The sequence below is a fragment of the Dermacentor albipictus genome, chromosome 1 (assembly GCF_038994185.2).
Source record: "Dermacentor albipictus isolate Rhodes 1998 colony chromosome 1, USDA_Dalb.pri_finalv2, whole genome shotgun sequence".
In the NCBI taxonomy this organism is placed as follows: domain Eukaryota; kingdom Metazoa; phylum Arthropoda; class Arachnida; order Ixodida; family Ixodidae; genus Dermacentor; species Dermacentor albipictus.
In genome coordinates this window covers 180,979,670-180,997,560 of record NC_091821.1, presented here as the reverse complement: position 1 = coordinate 180,997,560, position 17,891 = coordinate 180,979,670, and the positions used below count along the sequence as shown (strand labels likewise).

Here is a 17,891-nt window from a genome sequence, read left to right as displayed (position 1 = left end):
ACACCTTCATCGCCCGTTCGTATCTAATTTACCAGCGTTTTCTCGCATAAAATAAATGCCGCGTGTTAGCCGCCCTTCGGAGACATATGTGTACGGCAATAATGACCTTGTGTTTGGTTGTGCTACGCATCGTTTGCGATCTCTTTGTCCAGAGCCATTTCACATAAATCGGAGCGCCGTTCGTGGCAAACCAGTTTAACGCATGTACGGTCATGGTAAAACTCTAATTAGAATAAATTAGAAGTGCCGGTGAAAATTTAAATCCTATTCCAACAAAAGGAAAACAGATATAGGGCAAATAAATAGCCAGACCTGACCTACCCGTGATATTCAATATTAGGGGCGCATACAGTGTTATTACAATTCAAAAAAATTATGTGTTGCGGTTTAATTATTGCAGACATTTGGGAATATGGGCTACACTAGAATCAGCTACCACAAGATACAGTGAATAAATTGAAGCTACGCATTTCAACATGGATATGCCACAAACACAAACTAGAAACAAACCGACATATTAAGTCTAAAAAATTGCGTAAGTGAAAATAAAACACAGAAGCAAAAGAGAACAGAAGGCCATTCTGCACGAGCGCTAAGTAAACAAGGTTGATGTCTACTGTGCAATAAAAATAGCAAACGTGCAAATCCGAAGCAAGCTCCCGGATGAAATTTAAGCTCTCAAACTGCATTACGAACGTGCCATGACCTACGGCCGTGGTATATATATTTTTTAGAGTATCTTGCGCTAAATCCTCCAACCAGCTATTTTTTTATGGTTTGCAGGCTTTCTGTCGCCGCCAACGCACTCGTGAGGGTTGATTGTAAACGCGGCCCATTCAACAAGGCGAAGAGGCAGGCATAGTAACCGTTATCGTAACTCATGTTGTAGTACTGCCGTTATAGAAAAAAAAACGACGTTGTTGTGTACTGGCAATTACCAAAAAAAAAAAGCGGATTTCTCTTTCATTTTGTTTGGTTAATAGCCACTGTTTTGCAGCTACTCCACTTGCAATATAAGGTTGAGTTCGATCCCGACCTTTCTTCAATCTTACGGGGTTCTCTATCCTACATCACAGTAATCAGCCACCGGCTACATCGCGGATTGTTCGGGCGCTGCTATAGGGCAAGGACTAACTAATGTCGAAGAAGTTCGTACTCGTATCTTAGAAGCAGACGTTGCATCGTTGACAAATTTTTTTCTGCATTCGTTTTTTTTTTCTTCTTCTTCTTTAAACCCCGTCAAAGTGCTACTTCGCTTTCTGCGTGCCCTGAAAGCGAAGAAGAGAGGCCAAGTGCCTCAGAGCTTTTAGGCCAGGAAGTGGGCGTTGGTGGCGTTGCCTTCCTTGACTGCCGCCGCTGCACTCCGCTCGAGTACGCCGTGCTGCTCACCATCATCGCCAACTGCATCGTGCTGGCGCTCGAAGAGCACCTGCCCAAAGGCGACCGGACGCCGCTCGCCCAGAAGCTGGTGAGTCGGTCCCTCGCACCTGCTCTGGCCGAGTTTCGGTGGCCTTCACAAAGGGCCGCCGTCACAATCCGCTCGTATTAATATGCAAGCTACGGTTCGCTCTCGCCTCTGGCGCACCGCGTTTATGGCCGCTGTCAAAATGGAAATACGCTGGGTGGATGTGCCACGTCGGTGGCACTTACACGGTGCGCAACGTTCAGGAAAATGTTCCTTTCAGCGGCCCAGCGTTTCAGTACGTCCATACCCGAACCGAAGATGCTCCACACCGCACTCATATCGTGATTACGCTTCGATAACTTCCCGCGATAAGACTTAGGACGATGGAAAGTAGAGAAAGTTGCTAAGGATCCGTGTTACTCAAAGGCAAGCGTGCAGACACGGACACAAGCAGAAGCGTGTTTGGGCTGTCCTTTTTTGCTCTATTTGTGTCCGTATTTGCACGCCTGCCTTTCAGTAACACGAAATACTACATTAAGCTCTTACCACTTGTATATTTCCTTTCTTTTGTGCGTTCACGCTAGGCATTCTGCGAAGCCAATGTCGTCGATTCGAATGTGACAGCGAATAGTACGCTTGTTTTGGTGGTGCGCTTTTGCGCGAGCTACCAAGTTCGCGCCATTAAAGTCGCCAGAGGCTTCGTAGATTGTGCGATTGTGAGCGGCAGTTTTGACCGAGAAACGACCCATTAACAGAGACCCACAAAACCTCTCAGGTGTCGAAGTCGTAGCCCTGTTCCTGCACCTGGCAGCGCTACACCGAAGGTAGCTATAGAAGTCGAGGGCACCACGTTTTCTCCCGGTTACGCGGCACAGATCTGAAGCGTATTAAGCCACGCCGGAACGCCGCAAAACCGCGAGTAACTGCAAACACAATGACACGTCTGAGATAGCTGAAGGACGCAACAGCAGGTTAAATGGCAATTGCCGTCTCTAAAGGAAAGTGCACAAAACGTACACTGTACTGGATGTCAGTTGTTTCAGGTTGAAAGCGAAATACTCAATTCGCAAAGAGGGGCCGCGTACTGCGACGAAGAATGTGCGATAGCTAGATAGCTAATACAATAATGAGGAAAGAAAAAGAAGTGAAATTAACTTTTGTTTTATCACTAAGACACTTGGGATGGTGGTTCCGCTGTCTAAATACGGGACATTCGGCAAATGTTATTTTTCTTTTTTATGAGGCGCTGATCGCATGTTGCGTGTCCTATTTCAGAGAACAGATATCATACGATTTTTAAAAACGTAATTCAAGCTTTCAACAATATATTTCGGGGACAGTCAGATTTGTTTCGCCGCCAGCCTTATGGAATTTCAGGCTATGCAATTAAATACAGTATATCCTCGCCAGTCTGCATTTTTATTTTTTCTGTTTAGATGCATAAACTAGCACAATTCTTATACTGACCCCATACTGCGGAATCCTTTAATCCGGTTGCTTATGCTTTCCAAAATCAGCTATTACAACACAATGACTCCATGCGTAAGGTGGATATATTTATGTGGTCCGCATAAATGCGTTATTGAATAAAGTTTTCAAAGTTTTGATATTCCCATTTCTCGCTCAAGTAACGCTTCCTGTTTCAGATATTTCGAGTGTCGCGAATTTGAGCAATCGCCATTAAGACTGAGAATCGTAATATGCTTCCGTTCGCCGCTGAAACCGAATGTTTTAGTGACGGCAGATTCCCTTCAGTTCTGTGCAATGATTGTCAAAAATTGTGAAACGATTATTGTGTTTCAATTCATATGAGGGAGGATGGATCGCTTAATGCGACCACTGTAGCGGCACAGTTTGTGACAACACTGAAATTACCACGCAATGTCGAAAGCGCTTCGCGATTTCTGCTCGTAGCTGCTATAGAATGCTGTCACCGTTATCTGTGCACGATTCGTGCGTAGGGATGCTGCATGCCTATTTATATGCGAGGACTACGACCGCGTGCAATCACGACCAGCGGCTGTGATCGTACAAACGGAAGCTTTGTTAAGCCCGGTCCATGAATTTTTTTCAGCTGTAATGTCTTCGTCACTTTCCCTCTAGAGTATACTTTAGTTCTGAGGTACCTATATTCTTTGATGTATAGAGCACTGCAAGAAAGCAAAATAGTTTGCTTATCAGTAACAATACTGGCATTTATCCTGTTCTTGTTATTTATTTGTTCTTGCTGTATCACAAGGGCTATATATCACAGTACGGCTGCAGGCAGACGTCGTTTATTTTTATTGAATCCTTAGCTCGAGCACAATTGTGCTCGGTAGCCATGCGCTCCAGTAATAACCGGACGATTTCCGTGGCAACGCTCGTTCGTCGCATTTAACGAGTTTGCGGCCACCGTAAGGGAAATCCAGGAATAAGGCGTATTTAGGCCGGGCCTCACTAAGGATCCTGTCTGCCATGTTTCGGGCAATATGCGATTATTCACTGCGCGCAGCTGCGCCGTGACACAGCTCGCCTGCGTCGGCCAGTTACTGTGGCAACTCGTAATACAAATGGACGGGTACTCGAAAGTCTGTCTTAGGCTTCGAGCTCATTTTACGATGCTCGGGGACACATTTTAGGAAAGGAACGTCTGGCCTCCTTTCCTAACATTGCTGCTAAAGTTTTCTCATATCTGCTAAATTAAACACGCCTGTCTCGGTTTGAGCGCTCATGACGAGGAGTCCTATCTCGCAGATAACGAAAGCCAGAGCGATCTTAATTCCGACGACTTCTGGAAACGCCGAGAAGCCATCGCTCCCACAAATCGCCGTAACGTGCTTTAAAAGGAAAAAAAGAAGAAAAAAAAAGGGGGGGGGGGCTACCGCACTGGGCGTCGCTCTCAGCCCCCGTTGAAATTCATCGCCTCTATATGCATGGGCTTCGGCGTTACGTCATGGTTCAACGCGCGTGGGGCTTCTGTTATCTTCAAGTCGCTGGGTTATCACGACCTGACATGCGTGCCTCGAAGAAAGCAACCCACTGCTTGACCCTTATCGCACGACAGAGGGTGCCTCATCTCCATAAGCTAATTATTCTGATATTTTTCATGCCTACTATAACTGCATGAGCAACAAGTCGGAATGCTTCGCGAAATTAAGAAAGGGCCAAATCATGCATCAGGGAGCTGTAGCCAGGCAATGCCGCCTATTGCCCTCGTGTAATTGCGTAAACCGTAACACTTTTAAAACAAAAGACAAATCAGCAGTGAGATACGAAATTTCAATTCAAGATGGGTAACTTTTTCGGCGTCATCTATTAAGAATGAGGAAATCGGAGGGGCTCCATTTTTCGTTAGGTAAAAACACATCAGGTAAACAGACAGCGAAGCCGGGTAAAGCATATGGAAAGTTTTACCGTTATTTTTATTTCATACGAGCAAATAGTAAGGTAAAGGGAGATGAAAGGGGACGGAAATACAACGTGCCGCGAGTGGGAGCCCAACTCACGTCTCCCACATCACTTATGCGAGGCCTTGACGGCTGTGCTCCCCCACACTTTACACACCCGTCTTGGCACTTCTGTAATACGGTGGCCATCCTGCGTAGACGTACGCAGGAGAACGGCCGCCACGGTCGGCAGTCATTCAACACAACATCAAATGTGGACATTTACACCTTTAATCAAATAGTGTATACTGGACATAATCCGTGGCAGTCGTGTACGTCATGGCAGTCATGCAGGTTTACAGAAAAAGCCTTCTTTTTTTTGTCCATGTTCTCAGCGTAGTGGTTGCAATGCTTATCACATGGTAATACGCTTATGGAGGCTTCACATGGTAGTTGGAAAGCACGCCGGTGCTTGCAATCAGTGTCGTCTTGGCGATCGATTGTTTCGTAGTATCGTCATCAATAACTGTACCCGGCTGTCGACTTTCTCTCGTTTCAGGAAAAAACGGAGCCTTACTTTCTAGGTATCTTCTGCGTAGAAGCCCTATTGAAAATTGTAGCCTTAGGATTTATACTGCATCGCGGAGCGTACCTCCGCAACATTTGGAATATCATGGACTTCGTGGTTGTCGTCACGGGGTAAGTGCACATTTTTTTTTTGTTCGCTCGTCTTTCCATCATACCTTGCTACTGCAGGAAAAAAAAAGTTTAAATAACAACAACATTAGGGCGCATGTGTTAGGCCGCGTATGTGTTGAGTCCAGTTAAACTTTTGTGCGAGAGAGAACGAGTGAGATATTGTTAGTTTCCTTCATTCCTAGAGTTGTATTTTCGGTTATCAACCCGGCTGGCTGTCGCTCAACGACGGTCATTCAGGATGCGCCGGCCATTTGAGCAAGTAGGATAAGGGGACGGTCGCGGTAATATCTCTCGAAATATCTCAACATCCGCAGAAAAGCGGATTTTCAGTCATCATGTGTGTTCTATCGTGTAATCTTATCTCGTTTATGACTACGCTCTTGTAGGCTCACTGCGCCATCATAAGCCTTGCAGGAAAAAAAAATTTACCTAAGCGGGAAAGTAGGCGAGAAACCTTAAACAAACCATATGTGTCACCCCTGGCCAGACCACATTCGTGCTGATTACTTCAAATGCTACTTGGTGTCCCGGTGATCAGATTTTACATAGGGCGAAGCTCAAAGCGTAAGTATGAAAACAATTATCTATACTAAGCCTTGCATTTAGTGCGGTATTTCTGAATGTTGAAGAGCCACAGTTCCGCTTTGTTCACGCAAAAGAAATCGTGTTCTTTTGGTGCACTGTGTCAGAGCGTTTCCAGGATTTTGGGACCTAAGCTTTAACGAGAACAAAGATTTGCGATACTCGCCCGAAACGAGAAGCTAAAAGAAAGGATCCATAAATTCCACGGTGTCTGCGTCTCGACTAAGATCCGACCTCCAGTTCTCAGGTGTCGTGGCTGAAGTGATAGCAGAAGAGGTTAGCAGAAGAGCAGAAGATAGCAGAAGTGGTTTGAATGGCACGTTCTCGGTGCAGCAGTTTTTGTCGTCGGGCCTTCGCAGTGGCACGCCTAGTGGTAATGAGTAATAAGCCAGAGACGCTGCCTAAGACCACTGCTAGCCAAAAGAGATGCTCAGGTGTCCTGCACTGGTACGGGGAATGGTTCGAAGCATAGTGGAAATCAGGCGAGAAAGCCGCGACAGAATTGGGGGCACGCTCGTCGCCAAGCTACTGTATTTTAGTGCCATCTGGGCTAAAGGTGTCGCTATTTCGAGTGCGCCGATGCCTAGTCAGTAAACGTAGGCAACCCCAATCTCGGCGGGCGTAACCTTAATCAGTGCTGTTATGTAACAGGACCTTTCAGGGCTTGCGCCTCTGGCGGTGAATTCGCAACACGCAACACACGGTAATTAAAATTATACTTTCTTTAGGAGTATTGAGCAAAAAAGAAACTAAGAAAATTATTACCTTTTTTTTACTTTTTTACTGCATTGAGAAAAGAACGCCGACAAAGACTAAGTGCCTCTAGATTCGGACTGCACTGTCCCACAAGATCAGTGTAGCGTTGTAGAGCTCACAGTTGGCGTCAACCAATCAGGGGCAGATTCGCGTCGCTAGTCACACACACAAAAAAGAAATGACAGCCAGTAACTGGCCCGCTTCCATGAACAAGAGAGAGAGGGGGGAGGAGGAAATGCGGCAGGTTAACTGGGGGTGTACCTGTATTGCTAACTTTCACTGGGTCAGGGAAAAGGAGCTGACACAAAGATAACCAGAAGGAGAAAGGACAGAGACGATAAATAGATACATCTGAAGGCCTGAGAGGCAAAGTACCGGCCATTCATAAACCTCTCCTGCTTCTTGATGCAGCCCCTTATCTTTTGACGCCAAGTCTAGGGTCCACAGCGTTCAACAATTTCGCGTGCCGTCACAAGCGTTACTTAGTCCAGCTTAGTTAGAATACTGTGGTTCTGTTGAATGGAACCTATGCTTTGTATCACGCCACGCGTATTGCATCACAACGTGCGCTCGAACGCAAGAAGCCGCTGACGATCAGCACGATGTCTGTTCCTTCGCTCAGTGTCCTTGCAGGCAGCGCGAAACCGCGTCGGTCGGCGTGAAATAGGCAGCACCGTTCGCAGTGCCACGCTTAAGGCCACGCTCGTCGCGGCAAGCTTGTCCCAAAGGTCCTGGAAGAGCGCGCAGGCACCCCCGAGCGGAGCAGCATCGCTGCTCCATGCTTCGGGGCGTGAGCGGTGCTCTCTGCTGCGACTGCGCTCGTGTTCTTGTTTCAGGATAATGAATATTACGGCGCAGCAGACGGAGAACTTAGACTTGCGAATGCTTCGGTCGTTTCGAGTATTACGTCCACTGAAACTAGTCTCTCGCACGCCAAGTAAGTGCGCCAGTCGAGCCGACCGCGCCCCGGGTCGCCGGAGCAGCCGCGCGGCCCCGGGCCGCCCCGTAGAGCACGTCCGGTATGTCACGTGTGCGCGCGCGCTCCAAAGGCGCGCGCTCGGCCCATGTAGCCCACTGTAGTCGTGTCGTAGCACTGAGGCCGGGCGCGCGGCGCCCAGCGCCGGTGAGTATGCGCCCTGTGTAGAAGGCGCCAGGCCTGACACGCCACACACGGCTGCAGGATGTGCAACGGTCCCGGGGAGTGCGGTGGTACCTGTCGTGTAGCTCGTAGTTGTGCGTAGCTCACTGCCTCGCCCTCTAGGGGCGGGAAGACTTGAACGGTGTCTGTGTACACGATTTGTTGCTAGTTGTATAGACTTCGCCGAGTCGCTTCGGTAAGCAGCAGCATTTTCACTTCAGCGCATATTTTCGGATCCTCTCTTCTCTGCACGCAGTTAACAGCGGCGTCTTCCTTACGGGTTGTATTGTTCGCCAGATGCGTCACCCGAGACACGTGCCAGTCGCTCACGGTTTCAGAATGGATCGTTTCGCACGACGATAAACCGAGCGCGAAATTTTGTCGACGATAATTTGGTAACCTGGTGGCACTTGTGGGCTAAGCGGTGATGATATAAACGATGGTAATAATGTTTATTTTGAAGCTCTCATTACATATGGCTAAAATCTGTCGACAAAACGTCAACCGTCATGACCAATATTTGACTTAGAGCTGCTCCTGTGATTGCTGCCCTCACAGCGCTGAGGAAAGCGGGTGAAAGAGATTAATCAGATTAATCATCGACAAGAGCGATGATTATTATTGGCGTCACAAGTTTGGTAGCTTGTGCGCTTGACCTTCCCGGAGTTATATAGAAGGTGTCCCACGAAAGGTTTTCCCAGGAGTGCATAAACGCGCCAGCTTGGCTTATATTCGCGATAAGCGTATACTACACTGACAGCAAGACCCTTCGCAAGCTTGAAAATGAGTCCAGCAGACCCTTTGTGCTTCCCTATATTTCGTTCCCTGAGTGAAGCCATCCGCCAGGGTCGCACACCGCTCGTTTTAAGGGCCGACAGCTTTCAGGCTAGCGGCATTTAATGACTGAAATAAAACAGACTATGGGACTCGAATACCCTCTAAATACAATCTTAAATACAGCTTTGTTAGGGTACGGCTTTAATGATTTCTTCTTTATCATTCAAATTTATTTTTCATTTTACGATTCCAATTCACTTTCTCTAAATTAGGTAGCGTGCGATACTTTGGTGCAGCAGGCAGGGCATAAACATTATTTTCCTTGAAGTAGCTTATCGTCGCCCCCACCATCAAGTGTATTTCGCAGTTAAAACAGAAAGACACTTGACAAGGAAACGTTGAGTGGGCGTTGGCCGTGGGAGCAACGCGTGGGGCAGCATCCCTGTCAATACAAGCAAATCAGTCACCCTGAAGCACTGCAAAAATGCTGTGGTACTTATCGCTACCACGCACAGTTGGACAACAATGTGCGATGATTTGAGTGAAACGTGAACAATGCTTGTAGCCTCAGATTTCAGTGCACGTTCAAGAACGCCAGGGCCCGTATTCACAAAAAGGTTATTTCGCTGGAACTATTCGCAAGACCATACGCCAACCAATTGTGAAGTTGGACATATTATCAGCGAAGGCGGCCGTACCGACAAACAAATAGCTTTGTGAATTAAGCCACCTGAAGCCGAATTCACAAAGCTTTTAATGCGTGAGACGTGCGCCTTTGGCTCGTCGCCTTCCCTAATATTAAATTATTTGTCCTGATTGATCTGCGACGATTCTTACGAAATGCTTTGTGAATGGCCCGTATTCGCAAAATGTCCTTAGGTTCGAATTGTTCGTAAGATGACATTCCAGCCAATCCTGAAGCTGAGCATATTATTAATCGCATCCTGCCAATGGCGAGCAGCACCTGAGAGCGAAGAGCTTTGTGAATTCTGGCCCAGGTGCCCAATTCAACAATGCTTTTCCTTCCCAAGTGTCATTTGCCATTGGCTGGAAGCGTTTGCTGATTATATGTTTAGCATCAGCATTGGCTGGGATGTTCTCTTACAAACAATTCTAGCGTGAAGACTATTTGTGAATACGGGCCAAGGTTCTCAAAATTAATTCGGAGTGCGCTACATAACGGAGTAGTCTTGCGACATTAACACCGCCAAGTATTATTTTTAAGAGATCTAATGCTCTACAGCACGCTCCGGCTGTCGTGTTAATATCTCCTGGTACGTGTAGGTGCGACAGCGACCTCCGTGGGCGGGCTCTACCGCGCACACGCGAGCAATATTAGGGGCTTTGTGAGGGATACGGAGCCTTCAAGTTTCATTGCGTTGCTGCTCTCCATCAAGCAGACCTCGCTTCAATATCGACAGCGCGGCCAGAGGCCAAGGTAAATATAGCAAGTGTAGATCGCCTTGTGAGTGCGCGCAGAATAACTTCGAATGGCTCAAACTTCAAGTCTTCTTCGCATGCGGCACGGTCTGTTTTTCACAAAGAAACGGTGGCTGTTTCAGAAATGAGGCGGGACGCCTAATTTCGTTTGGCTGCAGTGGGCAAATCTATCTCTAGAATAAAATAAATAGATCCCCAGATCCTTCCGTCCAGCTGTGCCAGAACAATTTAATTGAATCGCCGGACAAGGTCACCGCTCGCAAGGACTGGCTCAGCTAATTTCGGGGTCACGGGCAAACGAACGTACACACAAAGCCGCGGCGCAGCGTGCATTTTGATACGGCGCTGGAAAAGACTGTCGGTGCCGGTCGGACAAAAGGAGACGTTAAGCCTTGCCCAATAAAGACGAGCACGGCCCTGCCGAGGAGGCACCGCCGTCGCATTGCTTTCGTCATTGCCGCTTTTGCTTCGTTTTTCCCGCGCTTCTCCGCGCTCTACCTGGCTTGATCCGGTGCCGGATAAGGCTGAAAGCTTCCGCACGAACAATAGGCGTGCGTATAAGCGCCGTTGCCACCGCGCGCTCGCCACCTCTCCCGCTCAGCCTTTCACCCCGACGCGTCAGCGGGTGGGCGATCGTGCGTCGGGCACGCGCCCGGCTGCCGGAGTTTGTGGGCGTCGAGCGTGCGGATTCGCTCCGAGTTCTCGCGGCCTCGGGCTCTGCGAGGCTGCGAAGGCGTATCTATATTTTCCTCGGGCCCTTCTTCCCAGCCTCCGTCTTTCGCTTTAACTTCGGGCGTTTCGGAAATTAACTTATCTTCCTTTTTCCTCGCGTCTTCGCGCCCTGTTTTTGTCGTCGTCACACTTTCTCCTCGCTTCGCGCGGTCACTGACACGGCCTTTCCGCCATTGCCGCCTGCGCGTTTATGGGACGCTGCGCCCCGGGGCTTCTGTGGATTATTTGTTCGGTTGGTCCGGCATTAGGAGGGAGCTAAAATTCACTGACCAGTGTGTCGTAGCCAGGCAGTGTTCTGCCTTTAATTCATGCTTGCTTTTTCAAATATCCAGGTCTGTACTAAGGGGCGCGGAGAATCGCAGTTTGGTGTCTGTCTGCGAGTGCGCTTACGGCATTCCTCGGCGCGCGCTTCGTCGCAGCTCTTCTGCTGCGACGGAGCACACGTGTGTGTGTGTTTATTGGGAGAGGAGGAGAGAAGGAACTGGAGGTGGGTGGATAGGAGAGTGCGAACGAGGGGCAAATAAGGAAAGCTTTGATACTTTCTCTCATTTCAGTTCCAAGTATCCGGATCCTGACGGCGGTAAATTAGTTTTCGTTGGTGTTAGCCGTCACAAAGCACGTTTATTAAAAGCGACGCCTACGTAGACTTTTGGCTTGCTTCCCTTAATTACTATACGCCTACATATTTTCATTCTACATCCATCATAGTATGGCCACGGAATCCGGAAATTGAACTTACAACCAGTAGCAGGTTGGTGTCGTCGTTGCTTTATGACACAGGAATCGGTTAAAGGCCCTTTCTCGTTTTTTTACTATATTAGGAGATTCCTGCAGTTCTCTAATGAATGATTTAATCATTTCTGAGTCTCACGTAACTACCTTTACTTCCCTTCCACGCTCTAGAGTTCCTCTTGCATAATTCACAACATTCACTATCAAAGCTATTAGTGTCTGATCGGTAAAGGACGCGTTCACATTAGGCGGGTTTCGCATGCAGAAACATTAAACCCATGAAGTATGCAATGTATGAAAATTGACGCTTATCGCCAGCACTACAACATTTAATAAAAATGTCAGCGCGAGCTTCTTTTTTCGTTTATGTTGGCCCTGGCGGAAAAATATAGTAGAACAAAAGCCGCACAGCCTGGAAAATTAGCTTATGTTAAGAGCACTAACCTACAAACTCCACCACAATAAGACGACGCGGAGGGGATATGGCATAGATCTGCTGCATTTCCCGGTCTTTGCGCTATTCAGGGATGCGCCATCGTAAACCAACTAGCCAAGCTTCCCACGTTAAGCGCCTAATTCGACTATATAGGCGATGCACCGTTACTGCCACAACAAAAGCCGTTTTAGTATCCAGGCACAGTGTACCGTCCGATTTCGGGACTGTTTGCGGATATAAAAGCGGACGGTTGAGCTGCGTGTCGTCTTCTCGTTCTTTTCATCTTTTTTTTTTCTTTCGCTGCGCCTCGAGAGCAAACAGCGAAAATGTGGGATAAAACTGAGCAAACACAGCCGGCCATTCGTCGCTTCCAAAAGCTCAAACACTAACTCGATGGCGGTTCGGAGTTGCTTGCAGCAGTCCCGGTCATGATCAAGTGAGTCGGCGCTACGTCCAGAAAATCGATTGACGCGATTCAGCAGACGTTGCACACTGACCGCCTTCTCTTTTAGCGGCGGTGTCATAACTCGACGCCTGTTAACTTCTACAGCATGCGCCTGGCGTTCTACGAGAGGTTTACGCTCCTTGAGAGAAAGGTATATATATATATCCAAAAAGAAATGAGAAAGGGACGCGAACGAGTCCTCACCTTACACTGTTATTGGAATATTGATCGATCGGGGAGGGGCCTCTTTCAGTTCTGTCACATCAGTCCGGTGTTCGCGTGTATAGACGAAACATATAATTAACAGCACCAAAGCCGAAGCAGGTGTGAGGAGACAGCGCTACAGAACACGCACCAAAGCTGTAAACTGTAAACACGTTAAGCCGAATGAGGAATGCGCTGAAATTAGCACGAAGTAGTGCAATGGTATATTTTTTCCAAGCTTGGACTTAGTAAGCTGAGCAAACCGACCTTCCACGCAGAGAAGAGATGGCGCCATAAACCTGATCGTTTGTCGAAGTGGACTGTCGATGCTTGTACGCACGCACCAGGGACTGAGTGAACGCCGCTGCTTACCGCGAGCGACTGGTAGCGGCGACATGCATGCGTAGCGTGCGGCCCTCCAGCGGCCGCTGTGTGTAGCGTAGATCCGTAGTTAGAGCATCCCGCTCCCCTTGTTTGCTTGCAGGTTTGTTACCTACTTTGTACCGGAGGATTTAGATTTAGATCTCAGAACCTTGAGAGCCATCAGGGTGCTTCGACCCTTGAAGCTGGTCTCCGGAATCCCAAGTGAGTCTTCCCTTGGGCCGCGTCGCCTTGCTCCGGCCGTGCATCGCAGAAGCGGGCCGTCTCGCACAATGAGTAGCCGCGGCCCTCTTCACGCTGTCGTAACTCGCCAGCCCCGTCTTTCTCGACTCTGCGCTGCCCAGTGGTGCACTTTCGGCACATCATCTGTCATTACATTTGTCTCTCTATCGGATGTCTTAAAGAATGAGTGCACCTCTATAGTTGCGAGATTCAACTTTATACTACAGTCATCACCCACAAACTCCGCATTTAAAAAGTTAAATAATAAGTGTGTGTTAAGCATTAATATTATTTCAAAGGGCACACTTTGCGAACTGCGTTCCCCTCGCGACCATCAGATGCAGTTATTTTTTTTTAACTTCAGTAGCTGCTTTCGCTTTCTTCTTTACAAAACCTTAAGGCTTATTTTTTAATACCGTGCACAAGAAACGCCGGGCAGAATTAGAGAGGCTTTTCGTCGTATTCTTGCGTGCTACGGGAAACTTGCACTCATTCCAAGAATGATGCTACTAAATAACTTCCTCGTATGTGCGGCAACCGTGTGTTGCTCGTTATGGCGCCAGTGTATGACTGCAGAGCAAGTTTAAGTGTCGGAGCGCTACAGGATAATAAGCCCACCGTGAAGCAAAATCTTAAAGGATGCAGGAAAGCGAGATTATTTCGTCGTGTGCGAGAACAGAGCCCATAAAAGCAAGCTAAAAATAGCACAGGCGGGTCTCGGGTTTGTCGCTGGCTTCTAATGGCTGAGTTGGCGGCATATAAATTGTCCAAGTAATCCTTGCAAATTACCAGCATCGGGAGGCGCTAAGTTCTAAGTGTTCTTTGTTAAAGGAATATCGTGGTCATCTCTTTTTTTTTTTGCACGAGCACAAATGATTTATTGCTTGAAATATCTTTCTTTCTTTGTTTATTTTTTACATAATAAACCTGAATGCATACATACCATATTTTTTGTTCCTTTTCCAGGCCTTCAAGTAGTGTTGAAGTCCATCATCAAAGCCATGGCGCCATTGCTTCAAATAGGACTTCTTGTTCTCTTTGCCATCGTTATATTTGCCATTATTGGCCTTGAATTTTACAGCGGTGCTTTACACAAAACATGCTACAGTTTAGAAGATGCAAGTGAGTATTCATGTTGTATGTTCATGCGTTTCACGCTTGCGAGAACTTAACAGGAGCTTAACAGGAGCCTGCGTATCAGGCGAAACCTGATACGCAGGCTTCGTCGGAAATTCTGAAGCCACTGCGCACGTGAGGAGGTGGCTGATTGCCAGATTTTTTGTTTCCCCAAAGTCGCCGAGACAGAGCGGGACAGAGCCTTTCAATCAAAAGTGCTCCAAAGCACCAGACTTGCTACAGGAACCCTGCAAAAGAGTCCAGCGGCAATTCTTTTCACTCGCATAGTGGAATTGAAACCATTGACAGAGGCTGCATGTCCTGCTTTCTCTCGTTCTCTTCTTAAATCTATTCAGGGAGATGTCGCTACGATGCATTAAGGCAATTGAAAAGCTTTAATGCGTTTAGGCGCGTCAGTATATAAAGGCCCCTGAGGTTAAAGATACGACCACTTATTTAACGGCTTATGAAACTGGTGTTGTTTTTCTGCTTTGCAAAAATGAAGTATCGGCTCTTGTTACTAGTGGGCATAATATCACATACCCTGAAACACCTGAGGTCTAGCACAGCTGTTTTCTCCTGATTTCTGCGTACATCTTTGGAGAGCCGCCAGTTCGTGGCGCGGATGCAAGTTGTCGTCCCAGTGCCTCTGCTGGGGCTGGCAACTTCAGCGGAGGCTGCGTCTAGGAAGCGCACCGGCCTCCAGAGCGACAACGACGGCGACGTCGCTGTAGTGTCTACTTGCTGAGCAGTGAGGACTTCTCCGATGACGGTTTCGAGCTTGTGCGAAGCCGCAAGGCGAAACGAAGACACACCACCAGGACACACCACGTCTATGTCTTCGAGCACGCCAGCGGTAGGACCAACTTGGAATACCGTAATCAGTACGATTCTATTTGTACCAGAACTCGCTACCGACAACCTGAGGCGACTCAACAGACAGTCCGTCCCGGTGCAACTTGAAGCGATGGCGCGAAAGCAAGTAACAAACTCAACCCACGAAAAAATGTGTTGAGTACATGAAACTGCGCTGGGCACATGAAACTGCGCTGGGCACTTTGAATAAACTTGCAGAACTTGGAAGAATGAAGGTCCCCTCGCATATCCTACGAGACCACTGCTAGTGTAGTCCACTACTGGTGTCATCTACGACGTGGACGTCCCCATCTCAAGCGCTGACTTGATTCTAATGAAGCCAGCCGTTGATGGCGTCGTCATAACGCGTGTGTCTCGTCTCGGCACATCCCGCAGTGTTAAAATAATGTTCATTTGCGAATCGCTGCCTTCGCACGTCAAGGTGGGCCACTTTAGGCACCCTGTGCGGCCATTTATCCCAAGGCCACTTCAATGGCGCAATCGTATGAGACTGAGACACGTGCGCGCCGTGTGCGAGAACTCGAGAGTTTGCTCACGCTGCAGACACCTGTGCAAGCATGGTTCTCAAGTACACCAATTGACTTGGGTCCCATTATGCTTCCTCGAAGGATTGTCCCAAAATGAAGAAAGAAAAGGCGGTCTTGAAGAAGATGGCGAGAGATATTTCGTCTCGTCGGGAAGCTGTTGCGGCCGCTAGAAAGCGACGCTCCCGAAGCCGTTGGGCTTCAAAGAACGCCGATGCCTTTGTGAAGAGGACGCCACATCCGACACCTTCTCCTCTGCCCCCTTGGCCTGACGCGATCCAATCTAAATCTGACGACAAGGTCATGGCGCAGAACAATACAACTTGGCCCGCCCTACTAAAGCCACAGCCGAAGCCCGAGTCACAGCGGAAGTTACAACCGAAACTACAGCCGATGCCACAGCCGGAGCCGCGTGAAGTGATACAGCGCATCGCTGTAGAGTGCACAACGCGGGTTTCTGACAAATTGCCCGAAGAAGACCGGCAAGTGGTCATGATGCTCTGGTCTCTGATGAATACTTTTCCAGTGGTCTTGAATAACCTGCATACTCCGTCAGCGCAAAGTGCAGAGAAGTGCTGGATGCTCTCAAATGAGTGCTTGCAAGTATTGAGGGAGCATCATGGCTCACCCGCAGCATTCTATTCGCACTGAAGTCAGAAAGGCCGCGGTTTACTTTAACTTATACTGCCACGTACTCTAACGTACTGCTAACGACCTCTGGACCCTTGGCCTTCCCAGGTGACTTCAACGCGCATCACCAGCTACGGGGAAGCACCGATATTAGCTTCAAACAACAGAATGACGGCATCCCAATGTATAGGCGGGGCACTTGCTTGGACTTGACTGATTTCAAGGCGCTTTGCTGCGTGCACACTCAGTGTTCAATCTCTCCCGCTTTCCTTTTTCTATTTCCCCCTTTCCCTTCCCCAGTGTAGGGTAGCAAACCGGACCCTCGCCTGGTTGACCTCCCTGCCATTCTTCTCCTTTCTTTCTCTCTCTATCGCATAACCGCACTAGTGTGTCAGAGTCTAGTTTTGATGGTTACAGGATTCTGATCAAAGGCAAAGCTTTGCAAAGGGAAAGCTTTGCAAAGGCAAGGATCAATGGCTTGGCTTTCACGACGATGCAGGCACCAGAACGTAGTTGTGTGCCTAAGTTAGAGGGCACTCTGAAATGAGCACTCAAGTGCCAAGATTTCCCACTTGTTTTGTTTAAAAAGTGAACTTAGTGATATTATTCATTTTATGCTCTCTTCATCAGCTTATTCAGCTGTATTGTGGTCGGTAAAGGCGTTAGCCATAATTGGCTAACGACGGAAAATAACGCAATATAAATATCTTGTGAAGTAGCTTGGTAAGGAAATAAAGAAACATGCGTTATACTGTTTCCCAAAGGCAAGCGAAGGTGTTCACTGCGTCATTGCTATTTGATACGCATTCCGTAAAGGCATAGTTCACCTGTCAAAAAGGTCAGTTGTCGCACGTTCTGAGTGTTGTTTGTAGATTTACAGCCCTTCAAAAACTCAAGGCTCTGTGATCGTGTCTAGTCTATTTGAAGATGAATACAAGTGTGGCAAGGCTTCGCGGCCGCGCCCTGTTATTGCGGATTTGTGTCAGTAACAAACTTTTCAGCAATGTAGCTTGCACTATACTGAAGTGCAATATATCGGGGTCAAGCCGGACAATAAGATGACAGCTTCAGCTTGGGCGCTTCTTACGCACGATGTTATCTTCTGGAATCTTCAATGATGTAGAGCATCAGGCTAAAACGGAGCTTTCTACGTCACCAACTGCATGCTGAATAGGTTAGCTGCTGGAACTGAGTATACATACCTAAGGTTTTGAGCAATTCAGTTATAACGCGCCGAGACCGTAGCGTAACTTGACTCATGTTACTTAATGTCTATACGTAAATGTAACGTACCGTGGCCTGAATACCCACCGAGGCATATTGTAGTGGTAACTGTTACGCGTTGTCTCAGCTCGTGCGCGTCGCTATGACCATTTTTATAGTCGCGTCATAACACTACCCACGTTGCAGAGCCTTCGTAGTTGCTTT

General features: G+C 48.0%; 1 protein-coding gene across 1 annotated transcript in view; it reads left to right on the top strand.

Moving 5' to 3' along the window:
• The window catches only part of cac (calcium voltage-gated channel subunit cacophony), a 618,385-nt gene that overhangs the window by 503,177 nt on the left and 97,317 nt on the right, over window positions 1–17,891 (top strand). Inside the window, exons 5-8 of the mRNA XM_070530231.1 lie at window positions 1,363–1,468; window positions 5,333–5,472; window positions 13,199–13,299; window positions 14,284–14,439. Coding sequence (XP_070386332.1) covers window positions 1,363–1,468; window positions 5,333–5,472; window positions 13,199–13,299; window positions 14,284–14,439 — 503 coding nt within the window. The remainder of the gene's footprint in view (window positions 1–1,362; window positions 1,469–5,332; window positions 5,473–13,198; window positions 13,300–14,283; window positions 14,440–17,891) is intronic.